Genomic DNA, 18,026 nt, shown 5'->3' with positions numbered 1-18,026 from the left:
TTCTTTAATTGTAACAGTGGCAGTTGAAGGCGAAGCCATCCATCTCCAATGAAAGTTGAAAAAGAAAGAACAAGGGAGGGGGGAATGCTCTAAATGTATTGTCAGAAAAAGAAACTTCAGACCTCCTGATAGGTCTCATAACTGAAAAATCAATCAGCAAGCTGCATTTGGACCAACTTCTTATTTTATTTATTTTTCTGTACATTCATAAGCCACCCAGTCATTCTGACTCCCGTGGCTCACAACATAATAAAATACAATTAACCATAAACAAGATAAATACATTTCCAGAAGAAGGATAGTGAAAAATAATAATCGTAAGATCTCCTTGATCAGAGGACAAAGAACAACAAATAAGCAATTAAACATTTATTTCACAACTTCCTGAATGCCAGAACTGGAAAAATCAAGAGAACAGTCTGATTTTTTAAACATAGAAAAAAATGTAGGATGGTGGTAGGTAGAACTAGGACTCCAATCGCCTAAGCTGAGACCTTCTCTAGGGTCATTAAGTCACTAAGCCCCTCGTTCTTATTTCTGCAACTGGGGTCTCCAAATCTGACACCTGGGCAAACCTGGCAACAACCTCCACCCCATCCTGTCTGAGGAACTCTGGGAGTTGAAGTCCACAAGTTTCCAAATTTGGAGAGCCCTGTTCTATAATAATATTGTATATGGATGGGATATAGTACAGTGGTCCCTCTACTTACGAACTTAACTCGTTACATGACCAGGTTCTTAAGTAGAAATGTTTGTAAGAAGAAGCAATTTTTCCCATAGGAATCAATGTAAAAGCAAATAATGTGTGCGATTGGGGAAACCACAGGGAGGGTGGAGGCCCTGTTTCCTCCCAGGAAATTCCTAGGGAGGCTCCACGGAGGCTTCTCCCCGCCTTTTCCAGCCCTGTTTCCTCCCAGGAGACTCCCAAAGAGGCCCCACGGAGGCTTCTCCCTGCCTTTTCCAGCCCTGTTTCCTCCCAGGAGATTCCTAGAGAGGCTCCACAGAGGCTTCTCCCCGCCTTTTCCAGCCCTGCTCGAGTTTGTAAGTGGAAAATGGTTCTTGAGAAGAAGCCAAAAAATCTTGAACACCCAGTTCTTATCTAGAAAAGTTCATAAGTAGAGGCGTTCTTAGGCAGAGGTACCACTGTGTATGGATGAGATGAGCAAAAAATACAGTATACGGAGGGGAAAATTAATTAGCAATTGCTGCAGTGTTAGGGGATCAGCAGAGGGCAGTAGCTGATTAAAAGTCAATCCCCACCAAAAGTGCAGCTTTTACAAGCCCTGTTAAATCAAGCCTGCCTGAAAGTAAATGTCACACCTACCTGTTTGATTAAGTCTCATTACGGAACTAAATAACATCATCAATGCTATGAGGGCAAACGCTACCCCCTTCCAGCACTGATGATGTTGCTAAGTAAAGAAACAATTGCAAGAATACAATCAAGATCAGGGAGCACCAAGGACCCCGTACTCACACCTGCAAATGCATGAGAAGCTGGCTCTGGGACAGTACATTTCAGAGGATGCTGAATTTGGGCTTTTCCCCATGGAAGATTGTCTCCGTGATTTATACCATCTTCTCTTTGTGTCATTGCTTTGGATTTTAATTTTTGCTGCGGTCTTCCTGCTGTGAGCAAGAAATTGAAGGCTGCAGATTTGATAGCTATGCGAGCAAGGTGCAAACTATAAACCATGGTTTATTCCTGAGTTTCCTTCTGGGAAAGTGGAATGTTTGGACTTCTTTTTATTTTTTATTTCTTTTCCTTTGGCCTACGTACTGACTTCAGTTGTTTAGAAAAATGGGAGGTGAGCATAGGAATCCAGTTACCTCTTTTGCCCAGAGCTTAAAATGACAATTGAACTGACAGCTTTGTGAAAATGTTTGCCTGGACTGATCTTTCCTGTTTCCTGAACTAGGAAATGAACCTGAGACTTTCTCTCCCTGGAAAGCAGGAACCTCCTCCTCAGAGCGGTCCTCTTTCACAAACACACTTGAGACATTCATTGTCAGGGGCAACACACATCACAATTAAGACAGTCTAACGCTTAGGAGGAGCGAAGCCACTTTACATCCAATTAACAATCCATGAAGAGGGAGTAACTCAAGCAGATCTCCACCTACCCCATTCCTCTCCTCTCTGAAAAAATAATTCTGGATTTATTGGGATTTAATTTTTCTACCTCTAAAGAAAATGTTTTGCTTCTCTGTTTTCTCCTTTTTCTCAGCTCTTTCTTCCTTCCTTCCTTTCTTCCTTCCTCTTCCTTCCTTCCTTCCTTTCTTCCTTCCTTTTTCTTCCTTCCTTCCTTCCTTTCTTTCTTTTTTTCTCTCTCTCTCTCTCTGATTCTGATAAGCAAAGCACTTTACTTCCATTACAAATTTCAGGGAGGAAATAAACACCTTGGCTACACATTTATTTATTTTTTCATGGTAGGTGGGGAAAATATCATGGCACCCCCACCAACTCTTCACCCAACTTGGCAATGAGAGACACTTGTAAAAATAAAGAGATAGTTTTTTTCATACTCCATGGGAGAACAGAAAAATATCCTCAAAATAAATGCTCCAGGGATTTGATCCATTTACAATGTGGTCAGTTGGCTGGAACGTTCTTCTGAGGTTTACCTCTTCATTAGATCCCAAAATAGCCTTTTCTTTATGGCGGCGCTTCCCACTAGAGTCAAATGGTTGAAATAATCTCACAGCGATCACTCATTTCTATGTTGTTGTAATTCCGCGGTCTGAAAAACCCAGAGGGAAATAGGTTAGGAGAATATTGTGACTTTTATTTGCTTAATGATATGGGGAGAGGATTGGAGCAGGCTACCATAACAGAAAGCATAGAATCATAGAATAACAGAGTTGGAAGGGTCCTTGGAGGTCCTCTAGTCCAGCCCGCTGCTTAGGCAGGAAATCCTATACCACAGAGGTCTTCAAACTTGTCAACTTTAAGACTTGTGGACTTCAACTCCCAGAATTCTCCAGCCAGCTATTGCTGGGTGGAGAATTCTGGGAGTTGAAGTCCACAAGTCTTAAAGTCGCCAAGTTTGAAGACCTCTGCTATACCATTTCAGACAAATGGTTATCCAATCAATTCTTAAAAACTTCCAGTATTGGAGCGTTTATAACTGCTGGAGGCAAGTTGTCCCACAGTAAATTTCTCCTTAGTTCTAGGTTGCTTCTCTCCTTGATTAGTTTCCATCCATTGTTTCTTGCCCTGCCATCAGGTGCTTTGGAGAATAGCTTGATTCCCTAGTCTTTGTGGGCAGCCCCTGAGATATTGGAACACTGCTATCCTGTCACCCCTAGTCCTTCTTTTCATGGCAGTAGCAATATCCCTTAGTTACATACCACCCAATAGCATGTTACACAACAGAGGGGTTTACAAAGTCAACATCTTGCCACCCACAATCTGGTTCTTTGTTTTACCAACCTCGGAGGGTGAAAGGCCGAATCAAACTCGAGGTGGTCAGAATCGAACTGCAGGCTGCGGGCAGAGTTTGTCTGCTCCAGGTGACCGGCGGGCGGACGGGTGCATCCCGGCGAGATCTTGCTTCTGTGCATGCGCAGGAAGCAAAAATCCCACGAGAGAATGCGCATGAGAGAGAGATTTTGGTGGGTTCTTTTGCTTCGGGGCGTGCACAAAAGCAAGAAATTGACAAAATCTCACACACAGCGTGGCCTCTCACGAGAATTTACTTCCTGCACATGCGCAGAAGCAAAATCTCATCTGGAGCTGTGCGCACTCCGCCATTTTTACTACTGGTGCCGTGCACTGTGGCCCGTACCGGTAAGAAACCCAATATTGATTTCTGGGCTGTAATTGGAACTGATCTCTGCATTCTTTTTCTTTTAATTCATGAAGTCACCAACTGTCCTTAGTCCTCGGTAATGCAGTTTGTTTGTTTGTTTATCTGTTTATCTATCTATCTATCTATCTATCTATCTATCTATCTATCTATCTATCTATCTATCTATCTAATCTACCTATCTACCTGTTGTGGTTCAGTTTGGGACCCCTCCGGGAATGGCTGACCTTCTGTCGGTTTCCAGCTCAGAGGGAGAGGCTGAGGAACAGGAGGTGCAGACTGACGAGGAAGAGGAATCCCAGGCTGAAGAAGAAGGACAGCCAGAGTCCCACCAGGGGGAGCTCTCCCCAGCAAGCAGCCTGGATTCCTTAGGGGAAAATGCTCAAGACATCATAGATATGCGACAAAGGAGAGCTAATCAGAGACGGACTCAATTGGCTAAGTATTTCCAGCATTAGAGGTCACAGCTGGGTTTGGATGTGGTGCTCTTGGGAAAGGATAAAAGGCGGACCCACCCTTCCTGGCTTGTGGAGTTTTATCTTGGAGATTCGTGAGACCTGTCTGTGAACTTTGGTGGCTTACAATCCTGGTTTGTACCTTGGACTATTGAAACCTTGGGGGGGTGTGCCAGCAAGAAGCTTGTGGTATTGACTGGACATCAGGACCCTGCTGTAACGTATTATAGCCTGTCTGTTGTGAAGACAGGTTTTCCTTTGTGCTTATTTTTTCCAGCTATAAAATACTTTTGGCTTTTACCAGAGTGTCTGGCTGTTTTTTCAGTTGGTGTTGAGGTCTGGGAAAACCCAGACAGAACACTACCTATCTACCTATCATCTATCTATCTATCTATCATCTATCTATCTATCTATCTATCTATCTATCTATCTATCTATCTATCTATCTATCTATCAATCTATCTATCTATCTATCATCTATCTATCTATCTATCTATCTATCTATCATCTATCTATCCATCTATCCATCTATCCATCTATCCATCCATCTATCCATCTATCTCGATCTATCTATCTATCGATCTATCTATCAATCAATCTATCTATCATCTATCTATCTATCTATCTATCTATCTATCATCTATCATCTATCTATCTATCTATCATCTATCTATCTATCTATCTATCTAATCTATCTATCTATTTATCTATCCAATCTATCTGTCTGTCTATCTATCTATCTATCTATCTATCTATCTATCTATCTATCTATCATCTATCTATCTATCATCTATCTATCTAATCTATCTATCTATCTATCTATCTAATCTATCTATCTATCTATATCTAATCTATCTATCTATCTATCTATCTATATCTAATCTATCTCGATCTATCTATCTATCTATCTATCTATCTATCTATCTATCATCTATCTATCTATCTATCTATCTATCTATCATCTATCTATCTATCTATCTATCTATCTTTCTATCTATCATCTATCTATCTAATCTATCTATCTATCTATCTATCTAATCTATCTATCTAATCTATCTATCTATCTATCTATCTATCTATCTATCTAATCTATCCATCTAATCTATCTATCTATTTATCTATCCTATCTATCTATCTATCTATCTATCTATCTATCTATCATCTATCTATCTATCTATCATCTATCTATCATCTATCTATCTAATCTATCTATCTATCTATCTATCTATCTATATAATCTATCTATCTATATAATCTATCTATCTATCTATCTATCTATCTATCTATCTATCTATCTATCTATCTAATCTATCTATCTATCTATCTATCTATCTATCTAATCTATCTATCTAATCTATCTATCTATCTATCATCTATCTATCTATCTATCTATCTATCTATCTATCTATCTATCTATCTATCTATCCATCCATTCATTCGGCTTCTATGCTGCCCAATGTCGAAGGACTCAGGGCGGCTTACAAAATAATATAATAAATACAAAAATATAAAAGCAATAAATAAATAAAGGAAGGTTAAGGAAGTTAAGTTAAGGAAGCTGAGCACATTTTAGCTCAGAGTAAGCAAGCAGGGACATGTTGGAATCTGAAATCTGTCTTTTAAGAATTCAAAAACACACACAAAATGCCTGTGGTTAATGGCTTAACTTTATATGTGAGCCAGGTCAGATTATTCAACAAATCATAGCAAAATAAACAATCCTATGTTCTAATTGCTATGGATGCCATTAGTTTTCTACAGCTTTTAATCTTCGGTATAAAGTACATAGCAGCATGCTAGAAAGATATGCCCTCTATTACAATAGCATGTTGTATAGGTGATAGTTATATTTGCATAAATTTCTTCTTAAGTATATGCAAGCATTTCCCCATCCAACCTGATTGAGGTCATTCTTTGAGGAAGAGGAAGAACTGCTAATGCATACTTCAATATTTGTACTACAATTTTTAGATGTTGGGGTCACACAACAGGCAAAAACACATGAACAGAAAATGAGCAAAGGTTTCAGGGATGCTGGAACTTGAGCTCTGGCAAAGAAGATTGGAAATGTGCCAAAATAAGTTAAAACAAATATAGATAATTCTCAACTTGCAACCGTTTGTTCAACAGCCATTTCAAAGTTTTAACAGCACTGGGGGTAGGGGGCAATGACTTCCCCATTGGTCACAAAAGGAGATCACGTGACTCCAGGACACTGCAACCTTCATAAATATGAGCCAGTTGTTAAGCATCTGAATTTTGGTCACATGATGATGGAGATGCAACGGTTGTACGTGTGAAAAACAGCCCTAAATAACTTTTTCAGTGCTGTTATACCTTCCAAGAGTCATTAAAGGTATGGTTATAATATCAAGGAATACCTGTATTGCTGTATTGAGTGGGTACCAGATTGGGCAATCTGACGCCATCATCCATACAGGATGATGGAGTCAGGTTCATACTGAATCAGTATTGTTAGATTCATATTTGGATTCCTAGATTTGTCTTCCTTCCTTCCTTCCTTCCTTCCTTCCCTCCCTCCCTACTTACTTATTTATTTATTTATTTATTTATTTATTTATTTATTTATTTATTTGTTTATTAGATTTGTATGCCGCCCCTCTCTGTAGACTCGGGGCGGCTAACAACAGTAAAAAGACAATATGAACAAATCTAATATTAAAAGTAATGTAAAAAATCCCAATTTAAGAAACCAATCATACATACAGACATACCATGCATAAATCTTATAAGCCTAGGGGGAAAAGAATATCTCAGTTCCCTCATGCCTGATGACAGAGGTAGGTTTTAAGGAGCTTACGAAAGGTAAGGAGGGTGGGGGCAACTCTGATATCTGGGGGGAGTTGGTTCCAGAGGGTCGGGGCCACCACAGAGAAGGCTCTTTCCCTGGGTCCTGCCAAACGACATTGTTTAGTCGACGGGACCTGGAGAAGGCCAACTCTGTGGGACCTAACTGGTCGCTGGGATTCGTGCGGCAGAAGACGGTCCCGGAGATATTCTGGTCCGATGCCATGAAGGGCTTTATAGGTCATAATCTATAGCACAAATCCGGAAAGCATCTCTCTCTCTCTCTCTTCCTCCCTCCTTCCCTCCCTCTCTCTCCCTCTCCCTCCCTCCCCCCTCTCTTTCTCTCTTTTTACCTTTTTAAACAAAAGACAGTTCCACCGATTAACAGCACTATGAGCAAAATGGAACCCAAGACCAAAAAAGCAATTTCCCAGGCTTGAAATGGAGCTGTGGAAAAAGAGGAAAAATCATTATTATTATTATTATTTCCTAAAATTATTTGTACCCAGACAACACTCTGTTTATTTAAAACAGCAATTTTTTAATGCAATATTTAATTTTTTTTAAAAAAAGGCGTCATTAATATAAGGGCTAAGTTCATCCAAACTTTCTTTTAATGGTTTATGTCCGTGATGGCAAACCTATGGCACAGTAGGTGGCATGTGGAGCCATAAAGCGTTGCTAGGGGTGAGCTGCTGGCCGGATGGAGTGGGGACGCAGCGGGGTAGCAAAAATGGAGCTCCACCCCAGAGCACCCAATTTGCACTGAAAGATGTTGAAAGAAAATGCAGGGCGTCCTGCATAAGCCACGCCCACAGTGCCGTAGTAAAAATTTTGGTAGCCCTTCACTGAGCGTTGCTCTATGTCAGCTCCAGCATGCATATGCATGCTAACCAGCTGATTTTGGGGCTTGTGAAAGACCATTTTGCCCTCAAGAGGCTTCCCTGAAGCCTAGGAATGCAAAAAACAACCAAACAGGCAAACCGGAAGTTTGGAAAAATGGACTTCGAGTTTCCCCGTTGTTGTGGTTAGTTCTGGCCCAGCTCCTACCCCAAGGACTGTGGATGTGGGGGATACATCCACATCCTGCAGGCCTGTTTTGCTCCTGGTGGAATCTGATGATGAAGGCTCCTCTGACCAAGAAGACATGAGTGACAGGGAGGAGGAGAGTGTGGCAGACAGCTCAGAAGGAGATCAATTCTCTAGCTCCTCCTTGGATTCAGAACAAGAGTTAATGATACAGCCACGCATGCGGAGAGCGATGCATAGGCAACAACAACTGAGAGATTATTATCAAAGAAAATGAGGCCACCTGTGGTTGGGTGGGGCTGTGGTAATTAGTGGGGCTGCTATAAATAGCAGCCTGTGGGTTTGGCCATTGTGGAGGATTATCTGATCCTTGTGTTTCATGACTGCTTTACTGATTTTGACCTTTTGTGTGCTGATTTTTCCCCGCTTTGAAACTAAACCAGAGCAAAGTGTGTGTCACTTTGTGAAAGAAGAAGGACTGTGAATTGCCTCACAGCTGCAAGCTAAGTATCACAGAACTGATAAGGGACTTGTACAAATTAGCAGTTTGTTTGGAGACGAGTGCTCTTTGCTATACCAAAAGAGGGCTTCGTTTATTTGCATTTTCAGTATGAAGAACATTGTTTTGAATTTTCAAACGTGTGTGTGTCTGAAATTGTATCTGTGCATTTTCGGGAGGGTTCTACCAGAGAGCCTGACAGAACACCCGTTGTGCTGGTTTTTGCGCTCCAAGGTTTCAGTAAGCTTTCCTGAAAGCTCCAGAGTGCAAAAAACAGCTCAACGGGCAAACCGGAAGTCTGTTTTTCTGAACTTCCGGTTTGCCTATTTGGCTGTTTTTTCACCGTTCTAGGCCTGTGAAGCCTGTGCGCATGCTCGGAGATGGGGGGGGGGAATTGTGTGTATGCACAGGAGTGTGAGGGGTGTTTATACATGGGGGGAGGGAATGGGTGTAGAGTGGACATGTGCACATGTGCTAGCACACACACACTCAGTGAAGGGCTACCAAAATTTTTACTACCACATTGTGGGCGTGGCTTATGCAGGACGCCCTGCATTTTCTTTCAACATCTTTCAGTGTAAATTGGGTGCTCTGGGGTGGAGCTCCATTTTCGCTACCCCACTGCGTTCTGCCCCGTCCGGATAGCAGCTCACCCCTGAACGTGAACCAAAATAGGTTCACTATCACTGGTTTATGGAATTAATGTCAACTGTCCCACCTAGCGCACCCAAAACAAGAAAACACTCTCGGGAGCATTGAATCCCCCCAAATAAAACTGACAATCAGTCATAACGCCAAAGTTCCAATAAAATTAAATCAGAACTCTTTTGTGTATGTACGTACTGAGCTTTTCAGAACATTGCTGGGTGCGACTAACTCATTTCCGAATGAATAGTTTTTGTACAGAATAAAATGCCATGTATTGTAACAGTCACAAGGTTTCTAACTCTAGCTTATCTAAATCGCATGACAGTTTCTTTTCAATTTAGAGTATTGCAAAAAAACCACCCCAACCCATTCATAATTGGATCCTCGGGGTTTTTTCTTATAAAATTTACAGTGGGGAAAAAAATCCATAAAAATAAATGATTCCTTAGCATTGCAGCCACCAAATCTTCGGTCACCACGTGACCGGCTCACCTTTAGATATTGGTACCAGTTCACTAGAAGATGCACAGGGTGCATTAGCTCTGAGAAATATCCCATCCACAGAAAATGGGTGGGAACTGGAGGAGAATTTTTGTTGCCATTTGGTAAGGCGCTCCCGCTCTTCCAGTGACGTGGCCAGCATCCGACCGGACAGTTTCAACGTAGTATCAGAGCAGGTAAAATTCAGTTCTGCGGAAAGACAAGAAAGATGGAAGTCAGGCTTGTAATATGAGGCCTACACACAACGGTGGGCTACTAGCCAGTCTGCATTGGTTGCCGATCAATTTCCGGTCACAATTCAAAGTGTTGGTTATGACCTATAAAGCCCTTCATGGCATCAGACCAGAATATCTCCGGCACCACCTTCTGCTGCACGAATCCCAGCGACCGGTTAGGTCCCACAGAGTTGGCCTTCTCCGGGTCCCGTCGACTAAACAATGTCATTTGGCGAGACCCAGGGGAAGAGCCTTCTCTGTGGCGGTCCCGGCCCTCTGGAACCAGCTCCCCCCAGAGATAAGAATTATCCCCACCCTCCTTGCCTTTCGTAAACTTCTCAAAACCCACCTCTGCCTTCAGGCATGGGGGAATTGAAATATCTTCCCCAGGCCTATATAATTTATGTATGGTGTGTTGTGTGCATGTTTTTTAAATTATGGGTTTTTAACTTCGTATTATTAGATTTGTATTGTACATTGTTTCTATCACTGCTGTGAACCATCCCGAGTCTACGGAGAGGGGCGGCATACAAATTTAATAGATAGATAGATAGATAGATAGATAGATAGATAGATAGATAGATAGATAGATAGATAGATAGATAGATAGATAGATTAAATAAATAATTTGGGCTTGCCACTGCAGCTCACGAGTGCTTATGTGACCAGCGCGATTTTGCTTCTGCACCTGTGGAGGTAGAAAAATCTCGCATGGAGCCGCAGGTGGGCCCATGTTTCAACGAGGTTTTTTGGGTTCCGCGCATGCCGAAAGACAGGCGCACCTGCGGTTCCATGCGTGATTTTGCTATCTCCACAGGAATAGAAGCAAAATAGCGCCGGCCCTGCAACCAATTACGAACTGCGGTAGCGAGCCCAATTTAGCGTTCCGGCTAGTAGCCCACTGCTGCCCACATGTGACAATCAGGGAAGTAAAGTAGGGAAATTCTGATTGGTTTCCTGCCGGATTGGCTCCCTATTTCAACCCCCTACCTTTTGTATACTGCTACTGATAAATCTTTTTTTTTTTGTATACTGCTAAATCATCTGCTACAATGTCCTTCCTGTCAACGACCATTTCAGCTTCAACCACAACAACACACGAGCACACAACAGATGCAGACGTCAAGTAAACCGCTCCAAACTCGACTGCAGGAAATACGACTTTAGTAAACGAGTAGTTGTTGCATGGAACTCACTACCTGACTCTGTAATATCATCACCTAACCCCCAAAACTTTATCCTTAGACCAGCGGTCCCCAAACTACGGCCCGCGGGCCACACGCAGCCCGCTGAGGCCATTTATCCGGCCCGCGGGTGAGTGACAGGAGCACATCTAATTTTCCATGAATAAAATGTGGTATTTTGTTAGTAACTAATATCAATCATCAAAAAAGTTGCAAAAGTTTTTTTTTCTAATTTTGTCATCCAGTTACATTCATTTTCTTTTAATTAAATTCCCTCCTCAAAAAAGTACAACATCAATTACATTTCTAACTTATTAACCATTATGCCAAAGTGCTTTCTTCTTTCTTTATACATTTTTCTATAAGCCAAGAAAACCTTGTATAGCCAATCAGATGTTAACAAAAGAAAATTAAAAACAAAACATAAACATATATGAATTTCAAACTTCTTCCCCCCCCTCTAAATAGTACGTTCCCATTTTGTTTTTTACTTTAAAATAAGGTATGTGCAGTGTGCATAGGGATTTGTTCATAGGTTTTCTTTATAGTCTGGCCCTCCAACAGTCCAAGGGACAGTGAACTGGCCCCCTGTGTAAAAGGTTTGGGGACCCCTGCCTTAGACTATCCACTGTTGACCTCTCCCGATTCCTAAGAGGTCAGTAAGGGGCGTGCATAACTGCATCAGCGTGCCTTCCATCCTCTGTCCTAATGTTTCTCTTTTACTTGTATCATGTATATAAATATTATTATATCTTTGTATACCACCAATACGTACTTCACAAAACAAACAAATAAAATAAATAAACAAATACTGGAAGTTGCTCCCTGTAACCTGTTGTGGTTAGCTCTGGCCCAGCTCCTGCCCCAAGGACTGTGGATGTGGGGGAGACATCCACATGCTGCAGGCCTGTTTTGCCCCCCGTGGAATCTGATGATGAAGGCTCCTCTGACCAAGAAGACATGAGTGACAGGGAGGAGGAGAGTGTGGCAGACAGCTCAGAAGGAGATCAATTCTCTAGCTCCTCCTTGGATTCAGAACAAGAGTTCATGATACAGCCACGCATGCGGAGAGCGATGCATAGGCAACAACAACTGAGAGATTATTATCAAAGAAAATGAGGCCACCTGTGGTTGGGTGGGGCTGTGGTAATTAGTGGGGCTGCTATAAATAGCAGCCTGTGGGTTTGGCCATTGTGGAGGATTATCTGATTATCTGTGTTTCGTGACTGCTTTACTGACTTTGACCTTTTGTGTGCTGATTTTCCCCCGCTTTGAAACTAAACCAGGGCAAAGTGTGTTTCACTTTGTGAAAGAAGAAGGACTGTGAATTGCCTCACAGCTGCAAGCTAAGTATCACAGAACTGATAAGGGACTTGTACAAATTACCGGTTTGTTTGGAGACAAGTGCTCTTTGCTATACCAAAAGAGGGCTTGGTTTAAGTGAATTTTCATTATAAAGAACATTGTTTTGAATTTTCAAACGTGTGTGTGCCTGAAATTTGTACCTGTGAATTTTTGGGAGGAATCCACCAGAGAGCCCGACAGAACATAACCTAATGAACAGTTGAAAGCACTCCACTAGTCTCCTGTCTCTTCAGTATCAAAACTCAACATCCGCCCTCTTTATCATTTGGTTTTTCTGGCAGGGACTGATGGGCACAGATCTATATTAATATCTGGGTCACCACAGATCCTCTATTTTAGTTTGAACAGATCAGAAGCAGGTTGAAAGCAATAACATTAAGTTTTTTCTGGGCACGAATGTATTGTTCGTAGAAATATCAATCAAGAAGCAATATCAATCAACATTACGCTACTTTTTAAACAGTCGCATTGGACACATACCTTGCAGAGCGCAGAGGGAGATAGCACAGAGACAGCTATCTTCCATGGATCTCACCAATGTCTGCTGGAAGTGAGCTTGTAGGTGTGGATGTTGAAGCCAGAAGGAACAGTCTACCAAGGGAAGAATATTTTATTTATTTATTTATTTTTCATTAGATTGATAGACCACCCATTCCTGACAGCACCCGATTCTGTGCAACAAGATCGTGCAGAATGCAGCTGCGAGAGCTATCATGGGCTTTCCCAAAAGTGCCCATGTAACACCAACACTCCGCAGTCTGCATTGGTTGCCGATCAGTTTCCGGTCACAATTCAAAGTGTTGATCATCACCTATAAAGCCCTTCATGGCACCGGACCAGGGTATCTCCGGGACCGCCTTCTGCCGCATGAATCCCAGCGACCGGTTAGGTCCCACAGAGTGGGCCTTCTCTGGGTCCCGTCAACAAAACAATGTCGTTTGGCGGGGCCCAGGGGAAAAGCCTTCTCTGTGGCGGCCCCGGCCCTCTGGAACCAACTCCCCGTGGAGATTAGAATTGCCCCCACCCTCCTTGCCTTTCGTAAGCTCCTTAAAACCCACCTCTGCCATCAGGCATGGGGGGACTGAGATATTCTTTCCCCCTAGGCCTTTACAATTTATGCATGCTATGTTTGTTTATAGGGATGTTTGGTTTTAGAATAAGGGTTTTTTAGTTGTTTTAGTATTGGATTTATATGATGTTTTTTATTACTGTTGCTAGCCGCCCTGAGTCTACGGAGAGGGGCGGCATACAAATCCAATAAATAAATAAACATACAACGTTTATACATAAAAATATAGAACAATGTAAAAACCATACCTTAAAAATGTACACTGCTCAAAAAAATAAAGGGAATACTCAAAGAACACCTCCTAGATCTGAATGAATGGAATATTCTCATTGAATACTTGGTTCTGTACAAAGTTGAATGTGCTGACAACATGTGAAATCAATTGTCAATCAGTGTTGCTTCCTAAGAGGATAGTTTGATTTCACAGAGGTTTGGTTTAATTGGAGTTATATTGTGTGTTTTTTTAACTGTTCCCCCCCCCTTATTTTTTGAGCAGTATATTTAAAAAACAACCTTGGTGTAGTGGTGAAACACAAAGCTAGGGAATGGGAGATCATGAGTTCTAATCTCACTTTAACCATGAGATTGGGCACAGCTCACATTAGAGAACCATCTTTCAGCTGTGGCGAGGGGGGCGTTTGCCCAGGTTCACCTGGTGCACCAGTTGCGGCCCTATTTGGACCGGGACTCACTGCTCACAGTCACTCATGCCCTCATCACCTTGAGATTCGACTATTGTAATGCTCTCTACATGGGGCTACCTTTGAAAAGTGTTCGGAAACTTCAGATCGTGCAGAATGCAGCTGCGGGAGCAATTATGGGCTTCCCAAGGCATGCCCATGTTACACCAACACTCCGCAGTCTGCATTGGTTGCCGATCAATTTCCGGTCACAATTCAAAGTGTGACCTATAAAGCCCTTCATGGCATCGGACCAGAATATCTCCGGGACCGCCTTCTGCCGCACGAATCCCAGCGACTGATTAGGTCCCACAGAGTTGGCCTTCTCCGGGTCCCGTCAACTAAACAATGTCGTCTGGTGGGTCCCAGGGGAAGAGCCTTCTCTGTGGCGGCCCCGACTCTCTGGAACCAGCTCCCCCCGGAGATTAGAACTGCCCCCACCCTCCTTGCCTTCCATAAACTCCTTAAAACTCACCTCTGCCGTCAGGCATGGGGGAATTGAGGCATTCCCCCCTCCCCCGGGCCTATACAATTTATGTATGGTATGTCTGTGTGTATGTCTGGTTTAATAATGGTTTTTTTTACATGTTTTAAATTTATTAGATTTGTTGTGAAATTGTTTTATTATATGTTGTGAGCCGCCCCGAGTCTACGGAGAGGGGCGGCATACAAATCTAATAAATATGCCGCCCTGAGTTTTCGGAGAGGGGCGGCATATAAATCCAATAAATGAAATGAAATGAAAAATGAAATAAATAAATAAATAAATAAAACTGAGCCAGTCGCTGTTCCTCAACCCAAAGTAGAGAGTAAGGGAAAATCCACTCTGAAAAAAACTTACAAAGGAAACTGCAAGAGTTAGTCCATGCAGTTATGAGGAGTCAAACACGGACTTAAAGGCAAACAGAAAAAAACAACCCATCCTCACTAGTATGACATCAGGGATGGGCTCCTACAGGTACGGTCAGGTACGCAGAACCAGTAGAAAAAAATTGATGTCCCCCCCCCCTTCCGGGCTCTGGATGTGTTTTTCCTATTGCAGTAAATGAGGTTGAATGTGTATAATTTTAGAAGAGCTGTGAGTGTTCGTGTGTACATACACATACAGTTTATATAGTAGATAATGTATATTTTTGTGTGCCTGTGTGTAATATGTATGTACGCATATGGCATATATACATAGAATTATATGGTATATTTTGGATGTTCAGTAATAGTAAAGGAAATCGTATCTCTTTGAGGCGAGGAGAGGCCAGACAGCCTAATCCTAACCCAAACCCTTGACATGAGTGATGTCAAGTTGGCCACCTTTAAGCCAGTCACATGACCTTTAAGCCACCACCCCTGTCGTATGATCATCAAGCCACTCCCACCTGGTCACATGGCCGGTAAGCCACACCCACAAAATAAGCCATGCCCACAGTGTGGTAATAATTTTTTTGGCAGCCCTTTACTGTATGACATGGTTTTGACCAGGGGTGAAATGTGAAAAATACCCCTACTGGTCCTGTGGGTGTGGTTTATTATGTGGGTGTGCCTTGATGTCTGGTGGGCGTAGCCTCAGGTGGGCAGGGCTTGGTGGTCAGGTTACCGGATGGGTGTGGCCAACTTGTAAAATGTAGTGAAACTCACTTAACAACACTCTTGCTTAGCAATCAAAATGTGGGGTTCCTTTCTTTCTTTCTTTCTTTCTTTCATTCATTCTTTCCTTCCTTCCTTTTTTCTTTCTTTCTTTCTTTCTTTCCTTCTTTCTTTCCTTCCTCCCTTTTCTCTTTCTTTCTTTCATTCTTTCCTTGCCTTCCTTCCTTCCTCCTTCCTTCCTCCTTTTTTCTTTCTTTCTTTCTTTCTTCCCTTCCTTCCTTCCTTTTTTTTTCTTTCTTTCTTTCTTTCTTTCCTTCCTCCCTTTTTTCTTTCTTTCTTTCTTTCTTTCTTCCTTCCCTTTCCTTCCCTTTCCTTCCCTTTCCTTCCTTCCTTCCTCCTCCTTCCTTCCTTCCCTTCCTTCCTTTTATTCTTTCTTTCTCTTTCTTCCCTTCCCTTCCCTTGGAAGGCCACCAACCATGGCAGGACTGAGGGGAAGGGAGTAGGCTGCTACCTCGCTTCCCCACTGCCCTGACCTGCTTTCCTGCCTTCAACGTGGCCTTCCCCTTGCCTGCCTTCACAAACTGTCCATGTAGATGGCAGGAAAGCACGTGGAGCCCTTCCCAGCCTCGAAGCTCCATATCTCACACCGACCCACACTCAAACAAAGCCTCACTGGGTGCAGGGACGGTGGAGATTATGCGCATGCACAGGGGCACCATGGATATGTGCGAGCAAGGTTCACCACCACTGGGATAACCTCATTCTCTCCAGTTGTACTTGAGACACAAAAATACCACTTACTAGGTGTCCATAGGCACATTCCAAGATCCAAGGACAGAGCCTCTTGTGGACAGCTGTTCTCCAGGCCTGAAGTGGAGTTGGAGATGAGAAAGGTTTCCTTGCAAAAGGGGCAGTAATTCAATGACCAGATTCTGCAAAAACACAAACACAAAACATTTGTAGCAAGGAAAACATTACATGTGGACCAACCATTTGCAGGTAGATACCACAAGGATTATTCTAGGAAACCATTTCAATAGATGCGGTTAAGACACTAGGCTTGTAGGCTGGGTGGTTGGCAGTTTGAGATCCAAGAACCATGTGATAGAGTGACCCCCTGTCCTGGCACAGGTCCTGCCTACTTAGTGTTCTGCCGGGCTCTCTGATAGGAGCCTCAAGGATACAAAATTCAAGGATACAAATTTCAGACACACAGACACACATTTGAAAATTCAAAACAATGTTCTTTATCACAAAAGTCAAAATAAACTAAGCACTCTTTTTGTATTGCAAAGAGCACTCTTCCCAAAACAACCGGGTAGTCTATACAATTTCCCTTAAGCAGTAATTAAGTACTTAGCCAGCAGCTGTGGAGAAACTTCACACCCCTTTTTCTTCCAAGGAAGTGAGACACACACACACACATACGTTGCTCTGCTTTGGTTTCAAAGATGTGAAAAAACAACAAAGTCCAGCACACAAGATACCTGACGAAGAACTGCAACAGATATTCTTCCACAATGACCAAACCCACATGCTGCTATTTATAGCAGCAGCCCTAATTACTGGAGCCCCACCCAAACACAGGTGGCCTCCCTTATTTCTGTAATACAGTATGTTCTTACTTGGTCTCTTCTACGCATAATTCTGCGCTTGCGTGGGTCCAACACGTCATCATCTGAAGCAATAGAAGATAAGGAAGATTGACTGCCTTGGCTGTGTGCCAAGCCCTCCTCTGCCGAGTCACTCCCACCTTCCTCTTCGTTCGAGGAAACTAAACTTTGAACTGATTCTGTCGGCAATAACACAGGCCTGTGACATGTTGAAGCTTCCCCTGCATCCACCTCCCCATTCCCTGGGGCAGGAGCTGGGCCAGAGCCAACCACAACACTTAGCAGTGGGAAAGCAGGCAAATGTGAGTAGATAAATAGGTACCACTTCATTGGGACAATATCCGTGTTCCGTGCACCTCAGCATATAGTTGTGCTGGCCACATTCTTCAGACAACGCTGGTTCCCTTGGCTAGGAAACAGAGATGAGTAACACCCCTAGAGTTGGGCACAACCTTGAATACAGCTCATCTGTCTGCAACCCACACCGCATTTCGGACATAAATACATTAGACAGCATCCAGAGATACTTTACGAGAAGAGCCCTCCATTCCTCCACTCGCAACAGAATAC

The 18,026-nt window shown here is 42.8% G+C and overlaps 1 protein-coding gene across 1 annotated transcript in view; it reads right to left on the bottom strand.

The window, feature by feature from the left end:
* Positions 1–166: 166 nt before the first annotated feature.
* LOC139172192 (uncharacterized) overlaps positions 167–18,026 on the bottom strand; it is a 46,848-nt gene continuing 28,988 nt past the window's right edge. Inside the window, exons 11-15 of the mRNA XM_070761039.1 lie at positions 16,645–16,775; positions 12,994–13,104; positions 9,741–9,938; positions 7,426–7,519; positions 167–2,741 (exon numbers count right to left, since the gene is read on the bottom strand). Of these exons, the coding sequence (XP_070617140.1) occupies positions 2,681–2,741; positions 7,426–7,519; positions 9,741–9,938; positions 12,994–13,104; positions 16,645–16,775 (595 nt within the window). The 3' untranslated portion in view covers positions 167–2,680. The remainder of the gene's footprint in view (positions 2,742–7,425; positions 7,520–9,740; positions 9,939–12,993; positions 13,105–16,644; positions 16,776–18,026) is intronic.

This window comes from Erythrolamprus reginae, chromosome 9, assembly GCF_031021105.1.
Source record: "Erythrolamprus reginae isolate rEryReg1 chromosome 9, rEryReg1.hap1, whole genome shotgun sequence".
Taxonomy (NCBI): Eukaryota; Metazoa; Chordata; class Lepidosauria; order Squamata; family Dipsadidae; genus Erythrolamprus; species Erythrolamprus reginae.
The sequence above is the reverse complement of the archived record's forward strand: the minus strand, read 5'-3'. Positions and strand labels throughout refer to the sequence as shown.